The following is a 20,081-nucleotide window of genomic DNA, read 5'->3' on the forward strand; positions in this document are numbered from 1 at the left end:
ACACGGAATTGCTTCCATTTCACGCCTGTCTTCTGTGTGGTCGTGGTATTACACCGGGCGTGCCGGCCCTGCAGTGCTAAGATAATAAAGCGGGCATTACCACTGTTGAATAATAATTAATATCAGCATTGTATATGCTTATGTTCTGTTATTGTAGTTTATTTGTCTTATTACTAAATTTACTAACATTATAAATACAAAAATTTAGATGAATGTTTGTCAAAGTTTGCCGCCTAAACGGCTGTACTAATCTCAATTAAATATGACATAAATGTAGAGCAAACTCGGGAAGAACACATAGGGTAATTACTATTGCTTTTTTACATTCTATGCGAATAGAGTCGCGGGCGAACGCTAGTAATATAATCATTATTTCCATTACCAATGACTTCAAAGTTTAAACATCGTTGTATAAAAATGCTCGCTACGCTAAAGTACTTCATTAATTGCCTTTTCGCCGCACCGCTAATTACCATTGCTGGGTAAATAGAGTTTTCTCTTGACTAACGCGACATTATTTGTACAGACCAGGAAACCGAAGGCAACGCTTTCTTGAATGCAGCTGCAGATAATTTTACCCTCTATTAGAACGGGTTTTTTATTTGTTGAATGGGGAGAAATTTTTCGTACTCCAATATGCATATTGAATTAATCGATGGAAGGTAGAGGGTTCCATTTTCGTAAATTCCGCGTTTCGTCTGACGAGTTTTCATACCAGAGGCCTAATTTTATTCTTTCCCTTTCCAACTTTCACGTACAAGTAAGGTATGGAAAGTGGATTAGTTGAGGATAAGAGTTTTAGATAGAAGAAATCTCCTCTCAGTCTTCGCACATCTTTGAATTTCTTAGAAGATATATGCAGGTTGCATCACGAATTGTTCATCACTAGAACGCCGGGTTATGTTCATAAAAAATCGATGAACACTAGGTGTTGGTATGAGACTCAAACAAAAGACTACACAAGATTACAATTCAAGTGTTACACTGCTGAGCCACTAAGAATCTTTTTATACATTTAGGGCCTGTCCCACCAAATTGTACATTGAAAACAATCCAACGTGTAAAATATGTAATGAAAATATCCGATTTTCCGAACAAAAACAGTGACGTCATTTTTAAGCTATCTGAGCCTCTATCAGTCATTAGTGGGACAAGCCCTTAATGTTACATATCATAGTAACCTAAATTCCAACAATGCTATTTTAAAATCCACCCCTGTTATGAAATTCTTATCACAGTTTACGCAGCCTAGATTTTATATGTCGTATAAATTCTGTATTTTAATCTAATTAGATAAACAGAAACTAAAACCTAGAACTGTTAAAATTTAAGTTAAGATTTATTATGCTATCTGTATAAACTGTACTTATCTTTTATACACATACGTGAGGTGAAAACTATATACTCCTTTTAACTAACAACTAACAATTAATTCATATTTCTTTTAATTTATAGTTACTAATTACCAGTAAGTTTATTTTTTTCTGAAAGTAATATGGCTCTTTTCTGCTAAATGTAACTAAAAGGGAAGGGTGTCTCCTTAAGCACAGGATTTCCTAGTTAAAGCCAAAGCGATATTGATCCTGTAAACAATGATTATACAATAAAGAATCTTTATTATTATTATCTTGAGGGAAATTACTCCGAATAAATGTGAAATTTAACTATATATTTTACACAGTAATATTTATAAGCTAGTTCTATAATCTATACTAATGTTTACTTCAAAACAGTTGTACTTTTGTATATATCGAAATAAGTCATAAATTACTGGCCGATTTCAAATATTCACCACTAAAAAACTACGTTAAAATGAATAACATAAGGTATACTTTTTGTTATTTCATATTTTCATCCAGACGAAGTCGCGAGCGACAGCTAGTCTATACTTAAATTGTAAAGAGGAACGATTTGATGAGCTTGTTGGCTCCGAAACTATTGAATCGCTTTTTAAAATTCTTTCGCCATTAGATAGCTACATTATCGTTAAGTAACATAAGCTATTTTACTTTACCGGGAAGGGTACGGATATGACAGGAAAGATAAGAGGTATATATTCTTCACCAAACGGTAAAGCTTGGGCGGATCGCTAGTCAAACAATTCTAATTCTAAAATATATTTTTATCTATAAAAACAAATATATTCGTAAAGCAAAACCGTTCATGTTTTTGAAATTGTAATATTTCACCTGGAATCCACCACTAAAGTTACAATCGATGTTTTATTACGTAGTCAGGGAAATCCAAACACTACTGGATGTTGATACACAAGCCAACACAAAGAACACGAAAAAGCTTTACAGACGAGCAATTCTAGCTCTTAACACGTGGACATAAGAGTGTATGTAGCGACTCATACATAGTAAATTGCGACTACATCAGCCGATATTGGAGTTGTGTAAACTCGACGTACTATCTTTTGCGCTATAGGAACTGTTTATTCTGCACTCGACTTTGCAAAAATATATCGGAACACAACATTGAATACATGAAATAGAACTAGTATTGATAAGGCTTCATCAATAAAGATATCGAATGAAAATAAACAATGTTGAAAGAGGGACAAGAAATTTCTGACGCCAAAGTTATAACATTTTAAAAGGTAGGCATAACTAGAGAAACAATCGCAGATCTGTTTATTTTAGCTTTGATAAAGTGTTATGAACTTATGTTGAAGTGCATAGACTATTCGACATTCAGTTGTGGAAAACAATTGAATTGGCTACCAAACAATCGACAATCGCACAACATTCCAACAACAATCAACAACAATCCGTTCAATACTAATTGTTTCCATGACAACCATAGAGAATATCTCAAAAAGTTACACTTGTGTAAGAGTTATCCCATGTATTTTGACGTATTAAACCTAAAGTTCTTTTTAACACTGGTATTAAGCCTAGTCTTCACAACGTAATGTTACGCATATCAAACTAATATCCTAAAGCAAGTGATATTGAATTCATTGCTCGGCATAATAGAGTCTAATTTAAATTACAACTTGACCTACATAGGCCACATTCGGGGACTTAATGAGATCTTGCAATGTCCCAACGCGTCTATAATGCAAGCCTAACTGGGAGCCATATAACACGTGTCAAACATCTAGGTTAAACTGACAATTATGTAAGAGAGATGCCACACGGACGGTGCGGTACGCGCGACGAAGATAGTCTGGGAAACGTTGAATTGTTACGTACCCGCATTTAGTTGTATGGCACAATACTATATTGAAATTTATTCATTCGTCTATCATTTAAATCAATAATAAAAATGCGTGATGTTTTTGTTTCTCAAAGAATTTAAATAAAAATGTAATTTTTCATAGTATAAACGTAATTCTGTAATCTTCACTCACATTTTACTACAGACGTGTTAGACGTAATATTTTTTACTTTAATAAACCGCAAGATCGTATTTATGTTGCTTCTTATAAGCTTTTGAAACCATAAATTTTCATTTAAAACTCCCGACGAGAAACTTTAGCACGAAAAGCAAACTCTGACAAGCGGAATAAGTTAAACAAAACCGCATTTATTTAAGGTCTAGATCAGGGGTTCCCAACCTTTTTATACTATAGAGCACATTTTACAATATCCATCGGCGGGCACCCCTTATTTTTAAACAACTAACCCTTTCTATAACTTCTTGTTTAACAACAAACAAGCAAAGAAATCACTCATAAATAAGTATTTAATAAACCTTGAATAACAATTAAAATAATTCACATTTTTATTTAATGTTTAAGAAAAAAATCAGTCTGTGTCGAATAATGGCAAATACGAATCGTTCGGACACGAGTTTGGGAACCTCTGGTCTAGATCAAAGCTTGTGTCTGGGGCGCGTTTCCTTACGTTGTTATTATTTCTGCCTCTATTGATCTTTGTTTTGTTGTGTATTTTTATTTCTTAATCAAGAGAGAAATTAGCCATAGGTGATGAGCGTCAAGCGAGAAGTCGAAAATTTTACAAATAAATTAGTTTATGCAAAGTAGTAAGTTGTCTAAAATTTTTCGAGATACTTTAAGACTTCATACTAATCTTATAAAGGCGAAAGTTTAGATAGATGAATGTTATTAAAGATCCCAAAACGGTTTAACGGACTTCGACGAATTATTAGGTTTAACTTTTTTTTAAAGTTATCTGTACTAATATAAACGAGAAAAAAAATTATTCTATTTTTGTATGTATTGTAATAACTCAAAAACTCAGCCGATTTCGAAAATTTTTTCAGAATTAAAAAAGCTACGTTATCGTGTAACATAGGCTGTTTTTTTCGAATTTACACAGTCAAAGTCGCGAGTAAGAGTACAATATTATGAAAGAAACAAGGTAAATTATTGTTTTTATATTCCGAAGTAATAAAACGTAAAAGGAATCTACATAGTAAGTTTCTTTAACGAAAAACTTATTATATAAACTTAATTTATAGTCCATTAAAGAACATTTTACCGTGACACAGATTCCTCAGGTACGAAATTGCCAAATTCATCAGCAGTTGCTGAATTTATCTCTCTCTTGTGCCCTTTGTGGAGTAAATTGAGGGTGACAAATGCACGAAGTTGCCCGTTTAATGACTTCTCGTAATTGAGGTTCAGTTCATAACGCCTATTGACTTTTCCGAGCCGACGCGAGAAAAAACACGACTTCCTATTCTCTTAGAGCGAGCGCAAAATGTTGACTAAACTATACAACGACTACGACTGTCGATTGTTTCGCAGGCCATTCAACTGTTAAGTTGCACAATTAAATATCAAGTAGTATGCGCTATATAAGCACATTGGAATCACGTGACTAAACGGTTGTGCGATAGTTTGGTCAAAGGTTCGCGCTCTTACGTTTATTATGACTGTTGACAATTTGATTTAATTCCGGAATATTATTAACTAAAAACATATCGTTACTTATAAAAATTCAACACCAAAATGGATTTAGCTTATTTAATTTTTCTTTATTATTTACTAGCTGTTACTCCCGGATTCATCCGTGTGAAATTAAAAAAATAAAAAAATAACCTATGTTACTCATTGATAATGTAGCTTTTTAATGGTGAAAGAATTTTTAAAATCGGTCCAGTAGTTGCGTTATTTCAATACATACAATAATACCAACCTTTCCTCTTTATATCATTATTATATATAGATATACATAATAGTAAACATATGTTATTCTTTTTAAAATGTCGATTATTTGTTAGAATTTTTTCATTAATTAATTATTTGTATGATTTAACTTCTTTATATGTAATAATAATAATAAATAAATCCTTTATTATTTCACTTTAAAAATAAACACATTTCATGAGAGCCTTGGCTCCTGCACTAGGTTCCCCTGTGCTGCAGGAGCCAAATATTGCCAAATTATGTTGATAATTTAGTTGAAAAATACATATATTTTTCAACTAAATTATCAACATAATATTCAAGCAAAATCAAATTATTATGAAGATACTAGCTGTTCCCGTCCGATTTCATCAGCATAAAATTATTTTATTGTTTACATGTGTCAAATTGTCAATTGCAAATGTCAAAATGACATGACTTAAAAAAATTTACAATCTTGCTTCCTTGATGTTGGCAGCAACTTATGGTCACTAACATAAGGGTTTTTATCCAAAATTTTTACCCCCTAAGTTTAATGGCGTGAAAATATATAGCCTAAAGCGTGACGTAAGTGTAGGGCTTTTTATTAAAAAAAGAATTATTAAAAAACAATGCTGTAATTGCTGACACCTTAGGCAACAAAGAAGTGTGTGTTTACGCTTTATTATAATAGTATAGATTAATATTTGTGGAATCTCCTTTCTCATACCGAGAATTCATCTAGATGCTATCAATTTGTAACTTCTTTCGTATAATAAGGCAATTTACAACGGCAACGCAAAACTTTAGTTGTTAGATACCCAGTAAATTTTTATTTCCCAAACTCATAAAAAAATATATTCGTGTCTGAACTTTTGACATTATCGTACGCGTTAACTTGAAAACGATTTTAACGATACCATTAAAATATATTATTACTAGGTTTCGCCCGCGACTCCGTCCGCGTAGAATTAAAAAAAAACAAAAGTGATTAGCCTATGTTCTTCCGGACTATCCTTTCCATCCATATCAAATTACATCGAAATCCGTTCAGTCGTTTAGGCTACAAACTTTAACAAACATCCATCCATCCATCCATCCATCTAAACTTTCGCATTTATAATATTAGTAAGAAGTAAGAAGTAAGATTAGTAAGATTATATGTATAAAAAATCTTCACGTTTTAAGAAACGTGAAGTTTGCTAGTTCTATGCAACTAGCAATCTTTTTTTATACAATTAAAGAAAACATAAAGATTGAAAAAAATATTAACATCTTAATAGCGTGAAAATGTATATCATAGACTTTGTCGAAGTGTAGGGTTTTTATTAAAGTAAGAATTATTAAAAAAATATTCTGTTATTGCTGACATCCTACGCCACAAAGTAGTGTATTAACGCTTTATTATATTAGTATAGATTTTATAAAGATGTAAGAAATGAAACAGATTTTTTTAAATTATGTAAATGTATTAAATGTTATAAAATATTTCAAGTGCGTTTTATATGAGCATGAATTAGTACGGCACAAACTTCTCGCCCACATTTCCCATGCGGCTAACTTGCCTAACAAATTTCATCTCAACAATCCCTGAGTTGGCAAACTTCAAGATCGATTTACCTGTTAACATATTTGCAACTCCAACTAACACGTTACTTCCCTAGCTGATGCATCTATGTTAAGTTATTTGAAACCCTTAGAAATTATAGACTACTGTTTAGTCTCGCTTTGATTCCTATAAGCTTATATGGAGGTACACTACTCGATTTTTAGTTGTGCAACTAAACATTTGAACAGTCTAACAAACAATGGACAATCGCACAACAGTTGCGCCCATTCTAAGGAGTACACATTTAAAACTAAAAATGACAAAAAAAAATAACGGTGCCGGTAGTTACTGTTAAAACAATTTAAATACTCAAATATAATTTAATATAGTTAGTATTATGATTTATAATTAAAACACTAATCCAATTCTAAATTGCAAATCCGTATCTGTCGCATGCAAAAAAATAAAAGTAAACTGCCCAACCAGAATGTGCAGGGTTCTTACGTACCAAAAGGTTTAAGAACCTGAATAAAAAAGAAGACGATATTGTATTGTATTTATAATAAATAAATAAATAAATTGTACAGATCTAAATGAAAAACGAAATAAAATAAAATAAAAAAATCAACAAATACGAAATCAACAATACACATTAAATATGACGCGTGAAAAGTGAAATTGTCACATTTCTCTGGCATTTAATCTTGGAACAGCCGCTTAATTTGCTCTGCATATTCATCCACTGTTCTTGTTTCAAAATTGCATCATCTTATATTCAACATTTCCCGTCTTATGATGCTAAAACGTCTCCTGGCTCCCGTCAACTCTCAAAACGTCCGAAAACATCGCCTTATCTTGTTTTAAATGCATCAAACATGAAATTAAAGATTTCGATTACGAATACCGATTTTGAATCGTATTTTGTAGGTATTAAAATTTATATTACTTGAGTAAATGTACAGTTTACTTGAACATGTTAAGTTCATCGTGAATTTAAAACTTAGAATCGTAAAAATATCTGTACTAGTGCAAAATCTACATATGTGATATTTTCCTTTAAATTCTTATTATATATACTAATATCATAAAGAAGAAAGATTTGTATTTTGTTTGTATTGTAATAACTCAAAAACTACTGAACCCATATTAAAATTTTTTGCACCATTAAAAAGCTATTTTAACACTGTGTAATATATGATATATTTTACTATTAATTTCACCTGGGCGAAGTCGCGAGCAACAGCTAGTTTAAAATATAAATTAATTGAGTAAGTACAAGTCAAGTAACTATTGTTATAAAATTATTTAACTTTGGTTTTGACAATTACGAATTTATTAAAAGAGATAGAAATAGTTTTTTCCTCGTATAATAATAATAGTAAGCCTTTATTCAGATAATGAATTACTGTCATATTAGATAAATTGAATTCAATATTGATACGTTATATTAATTAATTAAATTTTATTATCACTTTTTTCTCGTATACAGACATCTAATCAATAAAGTTTAATACATTGATTTGAGAGATAAACTAATAAAGAGAATATACACATTTTAAAAAACCTACTCTATTCGAAAACCAAATCCGCGTTTACGTAATATGGATCATTTGAGTGCATTGTTTGGAACGCTTGTTCACCTTCGGGACTGAACAAAGTTACACTCGCATATTCCCTGTATTGTACTTTGATGCAATTACGGATGTTGTTCCGTGAAATGTCTGACAGTAAAAACAAATTACGACTTCGCACTTCTATGCTTAAAATACAAAAGTTTGTTCGTTTTACTCATGGTATTACGTTTACGAATAACAAATATTAATAAACCTACTAATACTATAAATGCGAAAGTTTAGATGGATGGATAGGTTAGAGTTTGTAGCCTAAACGGCTGAATGGACTTCGATAAAATTTGGTATAGATGTAGAAGATAGTATGGAATAACACAAAGGATACTGTCTTTTTTTTAATTCCACGGAGGAGTCGCGGGCGAAGGGTAGTGTAGAATAAGTGTGAGTTTTTTTTATCCAAAACCCTATACAGAAATCTTTCAACAAGCAAAAGTAACAGAATTTCCTAAGGACGATACAAAGCAAATACATTTATTAAACAAAAATATGATAAATTAAAACTGTTAAAATTTTTTAATAAATGCATTATTTATTCTTTTAAAATTTATATGAATTACTCGGTATGTTAAGCATTATCAAGTATAAGGCACTTGTTTTTTTTTACCTTTGCTAATCAAACCTTAAACTTTACTCTAAATAACACTGTCGATCGTAAATTGACTTGTTCATCCATGTAAATAATACACTGTGAATGATTTTAACAGTTTCAATATTGCAGCAACGTTGAAACATGTTCCCAATATCAAACGTGTCTCGATTGTCTGGACATGAAACTCCTTTCGGGATTGAACTGGTGGAGAGCAGTGTTGTTTAAATAACTTCGATTAAATTGAAAATATGCTGAAAGATTTTTAATATACATTTAATAAAATAAACTAAACAGATTTTAATAAATTTAGGTTTATTAGATAAATAATAAAGGTAAATTAAATGTACATTTAATAAAATCAGATTTACAATTTAATTTTTAATCCAACCATTTTAAAATTGTAGCTAGAGTAAATAAAACGTACTGGTAAATTAAACTTGTTGACAAAATAAGGAATAAAACTATATTTCAACAACAAATTTTATAATGTTCAAATTATAATAATAATTTTAATAAAAAACATATAAATTATAATCCGAATTTATATTAAAACTATTAATAAATATTCAAACTAACTGAACACATAAAACTCACTTAAACTTATATTCAAATAGAAATTTTGCGAACACGAAATCGTATTTGGAGCGCGGATCAAATAAAAAGGAGATTTTACGAGGACATTACTGTTTTTGTGTAACAAAGACAGTAGACAGGGCGGAGTCTGAAAAACACAATATTAAAATACCAGCTGGCACCCGAGACTGAAGATTCAAAAAACAATTACAAAATGTATTAAAAAGGTATATTTTACTACATTTAAAAGGGATTTCAGATATGATAGATAAATTTAGAGTAACATACTCTGATTACACGAAAAGAAACATGCAAGATAATTATATTATTCAATTTGAAAATTGCTTTAAAAACTTACGCCGAAGGATCGGAAAGAACAACCATTCTTTATTCAATGTCACAGTACCAAGAGTGCATGTTACAAGCCGTAATGATCGCCGAACTTCGAAAGAAGATGATGCTGTAGGAAGAATTTGAAAATATTAACATATGAACTTTGATTTCACTAAGTTATTTACTTTCTAGTCTCTCTAGTGCTATCAACAGTGTAGTATAGCCGTTTACAAGCTGAATTATTAACACCCAAAGCTTGCACAAAGAGATTTTCTTATGTCCATTAATTGAAGCCATTAGCGGCTCTGTTATGCTAGATTGTCTAATCCCTGAATTAAGGATAGGCGAGACGCTAACATGTCTTGCCCTGGATTTTCGCATAAAACGGTGTTCCTATTTAGCGTTTGCGACCACACGGGATCGACTTCTATAAACAACTAGCCGTTGCTTGCAACTTTGTTCGCGTAAATTAAAAAAATATAGCCTATGCTAGTCACAGATAAATTACCTTTTTTTGCGTTGAAAGAATTTTTAAAATCGTCCCATTAGTTTTTGAGTTATTTCAATACATACAAAAATACAAATCTTTCCTTTTTATAATATTACGAGTAGTATAGATAACCGTCATCATGCATTCAGGAATTGTTGATAGAAATGAGGCACGAGATATAGCCAGTAGATAGGTCTTACGGCGTCGCGTATGTTGAAATGGTACATCGCTGAATGAAATTGCAGTCTAACAGAGAAAGCGATCTAACAGTAGTTAGCTAGTTAGTGGTACCGGGCCTTAAAGTTTAGCATACATCTCCGGCGAGCGAATATAATTTAATCAGGCCACCACCGACCGGGCGGTACAAATTACCGTCGGGACGCTTCTACCGAGGCATTACTCAGTTAACTATACGTAGTTTTTCACTGGTCTCCCCTGAATTTTGATAAACGCGGCCAACGAATGCGAAGAGATAATACAATTATACGAAAACGTTGGGTACTCTGATACAATTTGGAATTTTAATACGATTACTGACGTGCATGAATTTGTCTTATTTTGATCGTTACTGTTCTTAACGTGGTTACTGTCGGGATAGAATTGCTAACCTAATTTGAACCTTCAGTGTATTAGTATAAGTATGCATTTCGATAATGCACAATTATTGTTATTATTTCTGTAGTTTTTATTCGCGGACAGAGTTGAGGTCGAAATGTTGATATAAGTGGTCTGTTGCTATAAAACAATTCATTATGTCAAAATACCAAATACCTTACTATGGCAATCTTGCTTCCTTGGTGTTGGCAGCAGCATATGGTCTCTTTCTCATATTGGGGTTTTTATCCAACTTATTTACCCTCTCAGTTTAATAGCGTGAAAATACATAGCCTAAAGCATGACGTAAGTGTAGGGCTTTTTATTAAAAAAAAGAATTATTCAAAAATATGCTGTGATTGCTAACATTTTACGTCACAAAGATGTGTTTGTTTACACTTTATTACATTAGCATAGATTATAAAAAGATTACACTATTTCCTACTGATTATTGACGTAACAACATAAATATTAGTTATAAATATATTAATAGTGACGCAATAAAATTATGAAAGTTAATGAGAGACGGTGAAATTTTAACTTCCGCGCTAAAAACGCTTTCAAACCTAACGACGCCAGTCGGTTGGAGGATTTAGTTTAAGTACTTCAGCTCTGGCCTTCTAACTTTCCTCGAGTCTATGAAAATTTCTCCTTCCACCTATTAGTGGAGAGTTTGTTTGTAGAAATCACTTAGAAAATTCACCTGATTCTTTTAAAACGCAAGTTTAGTTCAATAGTAACAAGTTCTGAGAGAGTATTTTTGATTCCTGATTTAGTATTTACAGATTTGTCTGAAAGATGTTATTTTGAGTCTCTTAATACTTTATTAACTACTAACTGTTGCTCGCGACTTCGTTCTCGTGAAAAAAAAAATAATGAAAGACATAACCTATATTACACACTGATAAACCTTTCTAATTGTGAAAGAATTTTTGAAATCGGTCCAATAGTTTTTGAGTTATGTCAATACATACAAAAATACAAATCTTTCCTCTTTATAATATTAGTATAGATAGTATAGATTGGTATCTTATACATTTAAAGGTAGCGGCGATACAAAACTCTTGTCGTGAGCTTTGACTACAGAAGAATTCGTACACAGCATAGATTCTTCTATTCAGCATATATTCTTCTTTAAAAAATTCTGTTATAGAATATTTGACTTAAAATAGAATCCAATAATTCGATTTCACTAATATATTTAAAAGAATCTTCATGTTTGTTACGAAATAATCCATCCAACATTAAGTCATTCGAAATATAAATAAATGTTGTTTAAGATTTGAAATTGAGAAGACCATAAAATTGGAAGGTCGTTATTAAATTGAGGCAATTTAAGAGTACAGTCCACTTATTAGACTGATTACTTATTAGGGAGCGTTTATATTTCGTTCTAACTCGATATTTTAGATAAATGATTAAATATTTGTATATTTTATGAATTTGTTTTCAACAGATTGTAGGAATTTCTTCTAAGATATTTCACAAGTTTTTATGATGTTAGTTCTTGTTGGTATATGTTTCAAATAGCACATAATTACTCGTATTACATGTAATAGATGTATAGATTGTAAAAGTTCGAATAAAAGGAAATAATGAGATTATTTTTATCCGTCTTCTATTTGTCTAAATGTCGGAATATTTTAACAAAGGAAAAATCTTTCTACTTCTTTAGTATTCAGTAGATAAACGTTGTATAATATTTTGAACAAAACACTGAACTTTATGTCCCTTTGTTAGGTTTTACGACACCCAATGGATGGATAAGACGTAAAACTTTTTTGCATAAAGAACTACTAAACTATTATACTCTTAAGTAATGTGCGACGGATGAGTGAACAAAATCTACGGATTCTGGTGTGTTTTTAAAGTGAACATGTTTTCAAAGTAATAAAAATCAACTGGCAATTTCATAAAAGGATTATGTACTGTAAATGTGATAAATCTATCTATACTATGTAATAAAGCGTAAACACATATTTCTTCCTGGCATAAGACGTCATCAATCACAGCATATTTTTGAATAATTCTTTATTTATAAAAAAGCCTTAAACTTAAAGGAAAAATAAATTAAAAAAAAACCTTGATGGAAAGGGACCATAAACTACCAGCAAGCTACCAACATCAAGGAAGCAAGATTTCCATGGTCACTTAAATTCTTAACCAATAGCAAGAGCCTTCATTAGCATTTAAACATTTGAACTTTTATGTGCAATTAAAAGGTTAACGCAAACAAAGAATAAAATGACATTTCTATAACATTTTGCGGATGAAGGTGCACAGGAACAACTATTAAAATAGTAATAACGGTAACTCCAATAAATATTTACTTCAGGGCACTTCAAATTTCTAGATTTACATTAATAAATTAAAATTGCATTTCAAATTCTAGCTTAACAAACCGTAGACCAAAGGAGATGGTAGATACGTCTAAATTTGAGTTATACCAGTCTCCTTTGGCGCAGTTGTCGACTGAATTTGAAATTTCTCCGTCGGGCCAGTGCTCTCAGCTAGCGCCTTGTAAATTTTAAATGAAAGTTTTATCTTGCAGATCGCTCCTCTAAGAGCAGCTTAGCTATCGAGAACTTGTTGGTAAATGCGGTAAAATGTGAAAATGCTAAGGGAATATTTAAAAGCCACCAACCAAATGAAAATACCACTTTGTCGTTGCTGAATAATTAAAAGGCTTGTTAATTTTTTACTGGCTCTTGTCCGCGACTTCATCCGTCATTAAAATGTAAAGAAAAATAAATAGACTATGTGGTATTCCACGTTTTGATTTATATCTGCTTTTCATTTCAAACTGTCTATTCATTCAAACTTTTGCATTAAGAAATAGTTTTAATATTTTTTTGGGACCAAATTTCATTTAAATTATTTGCTTCCTGGCCAGTAACAAAGCCGTTACTCTCTTCTTAAACATATAACCACTCGAAATTAAAAATTGATTAAAAAACTGACATAACATAGTAAAAAAAACAAAACAACATCACTTCAAAACCTTATCCTTGCAGTTGCAAGTTTATATTATAAACGTTATTTATATGCATTTCGATGCATAAATATTTCTGTTCTTGGAATCCGTGTTTTAGCATCACCTAGGGGCACTCTGAATAGTAATGGATGCACTTGCGTTATAGGAATATCTTATTCAAAACCACTCCGGTAGACTAAAATCCAGCAACGTATTGCGATTAATGTAAATTGAAATATGTTGAATGAATTTGATTCTTTTTAGCTGAATATCTTTATGGAAACACAATTTATGTCCTAGAGGAATGTAATCTTTTTAAAGGTTACATAATCTGTACTATCTATACTATTATAATAAAGCGTAAACACACACTTCTTTGTTGCCTAAGATGTCAGCAATTACACCATATTTTTGAATAATTCTTTTTTTAATAAAAAGCCCTACACTTACATCACGCTTTAGGCTATATATTATCACGCCATTAGACTTAGAGGGTAATGATTTTGGATAAAAACCCAAATGTGGGAAATAGACCATAAGTTGCTGCCACCCTCAAGGAAGCAAGATTGCCATGGTTTGTCATCATGTCATGTTATTTTGACGTTTGCAATTGATAATTTGACACACGTAAATGGTAAAATAACATTTTCATAATTTTATGCGGATGAAGTCGCACGGGAACAGCAAGTATTTTTTATTTTCTGACAAGTAGATTCATTAAGTTTCGTAAGATACGGGTTTCTGACCAAGACTGGATTGTTACGAACATTGGATTTGTAAAAACCACGACAGTTTTAAAGTTATATGTCATTAAGATTCTTTATTGAATTAAATAAAAAATCTTTATTAAAGTAGAAGCATTAAAATTATAAAAAATTTGTTATTGTAGATCTAAATAACAAAATATCTTGGGGTTAATTAAAAAACAAAATCATTAAGATACCTTTGATGAAAACCACAAGCCTCGTAAAACAAAGATCTCGCTTCGCCCGTCGGCACTTTGAAGTAAACCTGATGAATTTTAAAATTGGAATATCAAAGCGTTCGTTTTATCGTTCGATATTCAAATTGATGAGCCAGAGACGAGTCTATTCATAAGGCTTCAAATACATTGGAATTGGTTGATGAGATTGTTCAATTCGTTTCGCTTTTGAAAGGAGTCGCTGCAACCAATTTGTTAGGTTTTGTATCTATTTGGTCTTCCTTCTATGTGTGCATTCATATTAAGCATAGAACTATAGTCGGAGCAGTAAAAAGATTGATACACAAAATTGAACTGAAAAATATAACCAGTATTGTAAACAAAAATTTGATTCCTACGTGTCTAATATTGTTTTATAGATAGTATAGAAGAATTACTTGTATTGGTAGAATTACTTGTATTAATATAGGGATTGGATACCAAATTCTATATCAGTATGTATGTATCGATTGTCCTTCAGACAATTCCGATTATTCCATAAGTACAGTCAGCTGCATAAATGTGTAATCTATACTAATATAATAAAGTGTAAACACACACTTCTTTGTTGCCTAAGATGTCCGCAATCACAGCATATTTTCGAATAACTCTTTTTTTAATAAAAAGCCTTACACTCACGTCACGCTTTAGGCTATATTGTATATTGACGCCATTAAACTAAGGGGTGAATATTTTGGATAAAAACCTTAATGTGGGAAACAGACCATAAGCTGCTGCCAACAACAAGAAAGAAAAATTGCTAAGGTTTGTCATGTCTTGTCATTTTGACATTTGCTATTGATAATTTGACAAATGTGAACAATGAAATTATTTTTTTTATAATTTTGGGTTAATCACATGTACCAAAGAATATTGTTTTCTTTTTTTTACAATAAAAAGAAAGGGATAGAATTCCGTGTAATAATTCAACATCGAATCCATTCCCCGAAGCTAAAGCAAACAATTCCTCTCGTACATTTGTTTCTTTTTTTTAATACCTCCTAAGCTCTCTCTGATTGGATAGCTCTATTCCTGTTTCGGGGCAATCTTTTGATTACTTGGTCAACACAGCCTGAGTTCCAACGATGGTCGAATTAATTAAATTCTCGGCACGATATCAATGTAAATGCTGGGTTTTTGTAACTTCTTGAGTACATTTATTTGCAGTTGTATAATCGTGGAAGCTGGCGGTGTTCCTCCTTAAAAGCTACAATTATTTGAACTTTTTGAAACGAAACGCGAAATTAAAACGAATACAACGCTGCTAATAAAAAAGTAGCCTATGTGTTCTTCCAGATTATGCTCTAAACCTGCCAAATTTCATGAAGATCCATTCAGCCGTTTAGGCTATAAACTCTAACAAACATCCATCCATCCATCGTGACTTTCGCATTTATAATATTGATATGTTTGGAAATTTATTCTATGCCATTGATAAACGTGGCTAACTGTATTTAAGCAAATAATTTACACTTGAATAGATTCAATACCGCATCTAGATGAAGCAATTCGTAGTCGAGGTTTATAGGTCGACCGAAGTACACCTGATTATTCCAAGCGTGCAGCATTGGTAGGCAATAAGGGAGTCTTGTATAAGTTATTGAAAGACTTCGAATATTAATTCAACCGTGATTGTATTGCAAATGCCATTAAGGTCTTTGAAGATTTATCGAATTGGTTAATTTATTTAGTGTAGTATTGAAATGTAGTTCTAAATCTCTTGATTGAAATCGCAATTGTTAATTGTGAAATTAAACAAATGAAACATGACTTTTGTTTTCTTAAAACTAATAAGGACGTGAGAGCACACTAAAAGAAACTGGGAGTAGTACTATTAATAAGATTTTATCGTATATACAAGTGTGATTATTTATACAAATATAATAAAGCGTAAACACACACTATTTTATGGCGAAGGATGTCAACCATACAGCATATTTTTCAATAATTATTTCTTTAATAAAAAGCCCTACATTTACGACACGTTTTATGCTACTATTTCCAATCTAACAAACTTGGGGGATGAATAAATTGGAAAAACCTTCAAGTGGGAGAGTGATCATAAATTACAAGCTGCCAACATTAAGGAAGCAATATTATTATGGTAAAGGTATTTTTGAAATCTGCAATTGAAAATTTGACAAATGTAAACATTAAAATAAAGTTTTTGTAACTCCATGCGGGTGTAGCCGCACGGGAATAGGTAGTGAAATTGTATAATATAATTTTCAAATTCTTACTTCAAGGAATCTGGAAGCATAAATGTGCCTGGCAAAGAAATCTTTGTTTAGTAATAATTATTTTGAAGAATATCAGAATATGAACGTTCACAGAATTTTCCATTTTTAATAACGCTCGTTTGTTTTGTATAAATGAACAACATTTGAATGTTAACGACTAATTATACAGCATACACTTTCATGTTTTACCATTTAAAACTGTAGCCGAGCTAACCAACTAAGGGAATTTCGTCGCCGAATTGAATTTGTCTCGCGTCCCCCGCGGTCGTGTTAAATGAGTTCTGCTCGTCAACTGTTTGAAAGTTAAATGGATTTCTCAACCGTCGAATAGTTGTTGAGCGATATATTATTTATTTGTTTTTCAACATAATTATAACCATTGTGTTGAGTTATGTTGCCAGGATTGATTTGTTCAGCACATTTGAATACTGCAAACTTAATGGGTACAATTTTATCTGCTGTGTGTAAGGGTTTTAAGGGCCTCCCCCAAAAAATTGTGAACTGTCTGATAACAATCGAACGTATCAAATATGTGATGGAAATATTAGATTTTGTTACCTTATCTGATGATGATGTCATTTTTAAGTTATCTGAACCTCTATCAGCCAGTGTTGGGACATGCCCTAAACATTATTAATTAATGTGGCTTTCATAGATGCAGCATGTTTTGTTGCCAAATTAAAGACTCACGTGAGATGAAGGTTAATATAATTTTGCTACTAGAAAAAAATTTAATTTTAAACGTTAGCTTGAGTTTAATTCTTGTAATTAGTGGAACAATTACAGTAAACAATTAAAGAGTTGTTAACCGCGCTATAGTCTAAATTCCAAACAGCCTTAAGCCGCAAAGGTGTTCAAGAAGTTACGCCAACAATTACACATAAGTGGTTCAGCTGGAATTCCCTTTTCGGTTACGACGCCATCTGCCTTAGCGAAATGTGAACCATTAAAATTGTAACCCGCGCATTGCAATTTCGACTATATCATGTTGATAGAAGATTCTATTTTGCTTACACCAAATGGATATTTTCAAAATTGTGACGAAATTGTTGAATTAATGCTTAATCATGATCTTCAAATATGTTAGATAATTTTTGAAAACAAAACTTGTTCGATATGATTTAGAATTTATAATAGATAATTTACAAAACTCTTTTTTACCATTTTATAAATTCAGTTAAAACGTCTAAAATTAAAAAAAAACTAACGTAATGTTTAATCGTCCGTTCTTATTCCTAAAACGAGTGGCAAAGTTTTAACAACCGAACTGAATCAGAGGTGATAGAGAGAGAATCCTTTTTAATGAAGGGATTTAAGGGTTGTTAGGATAATCCATTCCGTTCGGACTTTGTACTGCCTCGGCGGCAAACGTAAATTAGTTTTATTGAAATTTCGTAACAACATTAAACTGGACACTTTCGATCGTAACGGAGGGTTAAACTTTATAAGGTTATAAAAATATTTAATGTACTTTGTCCATTTACTTATGAATCGAGGAAATAATTTAACGTAAATTAATTTATTATTATTGTTTCCTCTCATAAAATATTAATATCTTCATAACGAAACAAAATGTATTAATAAGCCTATAATATGTAAAGATATTTTTACCGTAACACACGCTAGTCTTTAAAATGTGGATCTGCTAGAAAATTTACTTAAATCATTTTTCATAGTATATATAAGGTTCCGAGAACATTATTAAAAATGTAAAAGGTAAACCAAAATAAGTAACGTTTTAATAATTTCCTTGTCGTTGAAAAAAAAATTAACAATGCTTATTTTTCTTGATAAATGTAAAGACTACATTTGTATGACGTTGATACCTTCTGATAATAGTAACCTTCAAAAACAACCTTCAACAACAAACTGAATTTATACACTAGTCTTTCAAGATACATTTGATGGTAAAGATGAGAATAATCAAGAGCTTCGACCAATATCTCAAGAAGCTCTCGGTAGACAGTTGGATTAAGGGCCCGATTCAAAAGGCAGTTATTTTAGAAACCGCACGCATTGTGAGGAGGTTCCAGTCTGCATCCCTTACCACTGGCTGCTTGAATCATCGGATTCCGTAGCCCGTGGTGCTTTACTTTTTATGTAATGTAATCTTTTGTATTTTGTAAAATGTAAAGTTATGTAAAGAATACTCACAACGTCGATAAGTTGACTGAGCCGCAGTCCCATCTTGACAGTGAGGCGATCTGAGTTGTTACCAACGGGGCGGATGAGCCGATTGTAGTTTGACAGCAAGTCGTCGTACAGCCGCTTAGCTTCTGGGTTCGCGTCGCTCAAGCGGCCCCACACGCACAGGACTCCCACCACAAGCGCCAAAACCATCTTAGGCTAACACCACCCCTGGGAACAACAAACAAATGACAGTTGAGCAAACTGAACAAAGAATGTGCAAGTTACATGTAAAATATCTAACATCCGGGTATTTGCGATAAGGTGAGAAATATGAATATTAGAATCTTTTCTTCGCGGAAATAGCGAAATAACCGTTTGCCCGAAGAAGACATTTGTAGAAGCGTTACCTTTAATCAACACAGGACCCAGAATTACAGAGAGATAACATTTCCCCTAACCATGTGACCCATCCCCTGACGAATTTACTTCCCATTCCTATACTCACTAACAATACTTGTTATCAGTTTTTAGTCAGTTTTTGTTTATTTTGTGTGTGTGCTTCATTTTATGCTTCATCTCTTCTTTAATAGAGAATATAATAAAATGGTGTGATTACTATCATTTTAAATTCAATATATTGATTGGAATGAATAAATTTAACCGATTTGCTTACGAAAGTCGTTACTAAAGATTTGCAGTCGTAACTTTTAAAATGTAATCCAAATTTATTGCGATTACTCAATAGAGTTAACTCGCAGGATAACAAACATTTTATCTTTATCCCGGATAATGGGCTTTCGATTTTATAACTAAGTAAAAGCCCAATTAGAAAACAATAACGGAATAAGATCGAAGCGAAACTTGACTTAAAAACTTTTAAAGACAAAAAAAAGCTTCCGTTTAAACCTATTTTTTTTTTCATTATTATTAGTAGATT

At 31.7% G+C, this 20,081-nt stretch overlaps 1 protein-coding gene across 1 annotated transcript in view; it reads right to left on the reverse strand.

The window, feature by feature from the left end:
• LOC106111641 (acetylcholine receptor subunit alpha-like 1) overlaps positions 1–20,081 on the reverse strand; it is a 165,044-nt gene that overhangs the window by 31,561 nt on the left and 113,402 nt on the right. The window contains exon 2 of the mRNA XM_013293777.1: positions 19,169–19,372. Within this exon, the coding sequence (XP_013149231.1) occupies positions 19,169–19,354 (186 nt within the window). The 5' untranslated portion in view covers positions 19,355–19,372. The remainder of the gene's footprint in view (positions 1–19,168; positions 19,373–20,081) is intronic.

This window comes from Papilio polytes, unplaced genomic scaffold (assembly GCF_000836215.1).
Source record: "Papilio polytes unplaced genomic scaffold, Ppol_1.0 DF824158.1, whole genome shotgun sequence".
NCBI lineage: Eukaryota > Metazoa > Arthropoda > Insecta > Lepidoptera > Papilionidae > Papilio > Papilio polytes.